The sequence below is a fragment of the Camelina sativa genome, chromosome 17 (genome assembly GCF_030686135.1).
Source record: "Camelina sativa cultivar CO46 ecotype springtype chromosome 17, ASM3068613v1".
Taxonomy (NCBI): domain Eukaryota; kingdom Viridiplantae; phylum Streptophyta; class Magnoliopsida; order Brassicales; family Brassicaceae; genus Camelina; species Camelina sativa.
Window position 1 is genome coordinate 28,365,159 of NC_141896.1, and position 3,509 is coordinate 28,368,667.

The 3,509-nt window shown below is 28.0% G+C and overlaps 1 protein-coding gene across 1 annotated transcript; it reads left to right on the forward strand.

The window, feature by feature from the left end:
* Positions 1–231: 231 nt before the first annotated feature.
* On the forward strand, positions 232–636 carry LOC147924419 (uncharacterized). Its single transcript, XM_087496763.1, has one exon. It carries the CDS (start codon positions 232–234, stop codon positions 634–636), a length of 405 nt encoding a protein of 134 aa, XP_087352889.1.
* Positions 637–3,509: the final 2,873 nt, after the last annotated feature.

Genomic DNA, 3,509 nt, shown 5'->3' on the forward strand with positions numbered 1-3,509 from the left:
ATTACATTGCCACCCTCAGGGGTGGGACAAGGCCCTCTCCACCCTTAGATTCTTTAGAAGATCTGGAAGGAGCAAAACAACAAACTGTTCTCCAAGAGACATGATTCACCGAGGGATACTCTATCCGCGGCAATCACATTAGGAAGAGAATGGCAGAATGCTCAAACGCTTTCCCCAAAACCAAAACAAGCCCGAGCAAAAGGGAACATCCCCGTAGAGGGATCAGATTGCATGAATCTCCACATGGATGCGGCTTGGGACTTGGGATCCCGTAAAGCGGGATTGGGATGGATCTTCTTCAACCACAAATCGGGAATCAAAGTACCAGAATCCACCACCTCATCTCATATAGGATCATCGTTGATGGCGGAAGGACTTGCAATGATCTGTGCCTTGCGTCATGCGCTGACCCTAGGTTTCACGAAACTCTCTGTAGCTTCAGACTCATCTCAACTTATTGAAGCCATTAATTCTGGAACTCGACAGAAGGAGCTCCTCGGGATTCAACACGATATCCTGACTATCTATTCTTATTTTTTTGAAATTCGATTTCGATTTGTACCGAGAGGGAAAAACAAAGAGGCAGATGCTTTATCCAAGGCTGCTCTCCGAAATCCCTTAAGTGTAAGGACCTAATTCTAATTAATGAAAGTGTTTGGTTTGCCAAAAATAAAAAGAAAAAAAAAGAATAGGTAGATAGAATAGGTCGATGAATTTGGTATAATAATTTGAAGTCGGTATAATTTTATAAGTTAATAAATAGCATGTTGGTTCAGTATATCTTTTAATGTTACTAGATAATATCTCGCGCATATGCGTGTAGTGTATTAGTTATGTTAATTCATTTTAAGTTATATAATAATCATAAAACTATGAGAATTTTCTTAGAAGATTTTTTTAATAAAGTTTTTTAAAATGTTATTTCTGAAAAGTGGTATTGAAAGAGACGTATTTTTGAAATTCTTCCTAAAAACATATATAACAAACAAATTTCTTAAATGTCAATAATACACTTTATTTATTCATATTATACAATATAAAAATATACCAGTTATTTAAAAAATATTTTTAATGATAAAAATAAAAATTTACTATGATATTCAAAATTTACCTAAAGCATTTAATAGTTAAATTGCATTTCTAACAAATTCATATATTTCCTATAAAATCATATGAAATGCACTAAAAATCCCAAAGATTAATTTAATTTTAATCTATTTTATATTCACATTAATTTAAGCTATATTGCTAGGTTAAATTCTAATGATTTCCTCTTTGTAGTAAAATTTTGGAAATGGAATATCAAATTGTATTTAATAATTCTATTATAATAGTTTATTTTGCTAAAACATTGCATACTTTAAAATATATATATATATATCTATATATATATATATATGAATGAAGATATTTTTTTTAGCTTGATTCCCTCATTGGGCTTTGATTGAAATTAGTGTTGTTGAATCTGCATCGATAATTTTTTTTACAGCCACCAAAATTTTATTATATATATGAACTTGAAAATTGAAGATAATAAGAAGAGAAAGAAGGAAGGAAGAAATACATAAAAACAAAGAAATAAAATTGAACAAAAATAAGATAAATCTAACAAAACATATAATCACACTCTTACCATGAGTTTTGAACCCATACAAGAACATAAACACAACAAAGAAAATATTTAGAATTTGAGATATGGTGGATGATGATGTGAGAATAATTATATTTAGGATTTTAAGGGATACAAGTTACATTTCTAAAATTATTTAATTAGAAGAGTTACAATTATAATTTATAGTGTGTTTGAATGAAAATGAATAGTAAAAATAATCAATTCATAATTTATGTAATTTCAGTTACAATTTAGTAGTAAAATGTGGATTTAAAGTATAGATTAATGTACATTATTACATTTTTATTTAATTAAAAATAAATATTATTTTTTTAGAAATTAAATGCTAAATGGACCAATAAAGAGAGAGAGAAACCTTATAAATCATATGAAATGCAATAAAAAAATCCCAAAGATTAATTTCATTCTTTATCTCTTTTAGATTCATCTTAATTTAAGCCATATAGCTAGGTTAAATTCATGATTTCCTCTTTGTAGTAAAATTTTGGAAATGAAATATCAGATTGTTTTTATATAGGAAATCATTAAATTAATTTTTTTGAATTAAATCAACATTATAATGATCTTTATATAAGTATAATTTGGATCAATAAAACTAAATATAATGATGAGTATACAAAAAAAATGTAATACAAATTTTTTGGAGGTAAGAGAGAGTTAAAAAAATTGAGTTAATAATTTTATTATAATAGTTTATTTTGTTAAAACAATGCATATTTTTTAAAATAAAATAAATATACATGAATGAAGATTATTTCTTTAGCGTGATTCCCTCATTGAGCTTAGATCGAAATTAGTATTGTTGAATCTGCATCGATAATAGTTTTTTACAGCTACCAAAATTTTATTATATGTATGTAATTAAAAATTAAAAATAATAAGAAGACAAAGAAGGATGGAAGAAATACATTAAAACAAAGAATCAAAAACAATATAAGATACATATCATATAGTCTCTAAAATATTTAAGATACATGAATATAGTAGAGGAGGATGAAAGAATGATTACTTATAAGATGATGAAACTAAAATAGACAAGATATGGATCTTCAAAAAAGCAAAAACAATATAAGATACATATCATATAGTCTCTAAAATTAAAATTTAGAATTAAACTTTTACAATGATATTTAATTTAGTTTTCTAACACATACAACAACAAAAAGCACAAAAAAAAACACAATTTTTAAGATAGAGTGGAAGAGAATGAAAAAATGAGAGAATGAAAGAAACAACAAAAAGAACAAAAAAAAAATATTTAAGATAGAGTGGAAGAGATGAGAAAATGAGAAAATGAAAGAATGAGTATTTATAGGATGAAAAATGATTACAATTTAGAAAAAAAAAAGTGTGAGAGTTGATTCTAATTTATTGCTGAATTTTGGGAATGTAGAAAGTGTTACGTTTTTTGACTATCCATAAATGGAATCATACAAAAGAGAGGTGGTTGACTATCCATATAAGGAGTTATATTTTTTTAAAACATATGAATATTCTTGGAGTTATGACAAAAGAGAAAATTAAAAGCAAATAGTAGGATATTTTTAGAGTTATGACAAAGGAAAAAATATAAATGGAAATCGTGGAGTTATGTATTGGGGAAAATTTATTGACTATGAATTGATTAAATTTGTAAACTTAATCACCATCACATTTAATTATTATCACTATGAATCCTCTGCAGGGTCTGGGGTGGTGGTGTTGTAGTGATGAAGATTCGACGCTTCTTCTGGGAGCACGGAGTCAGAGGCGCGGTCCTACATCCTTACATGCAGAGCTACAAGCCTTGATCTGGGCTATGGAGTCGCTATTGGCGGCGAGAGTTATCTGCCAGAGCTTCGAGACAGATTGTGCAGAATTGGTGACGATGGTGCAG

Bases quoted from the DNA above. Each gene is read 5' to 3' on its own strand.
- LOC147924419 (XM_087496763.1), top strand. From the start codon at position 232: ATGAATCTCCACATGGATGCGGCTTGGGACTTGGGATCCCGTAAAGCG.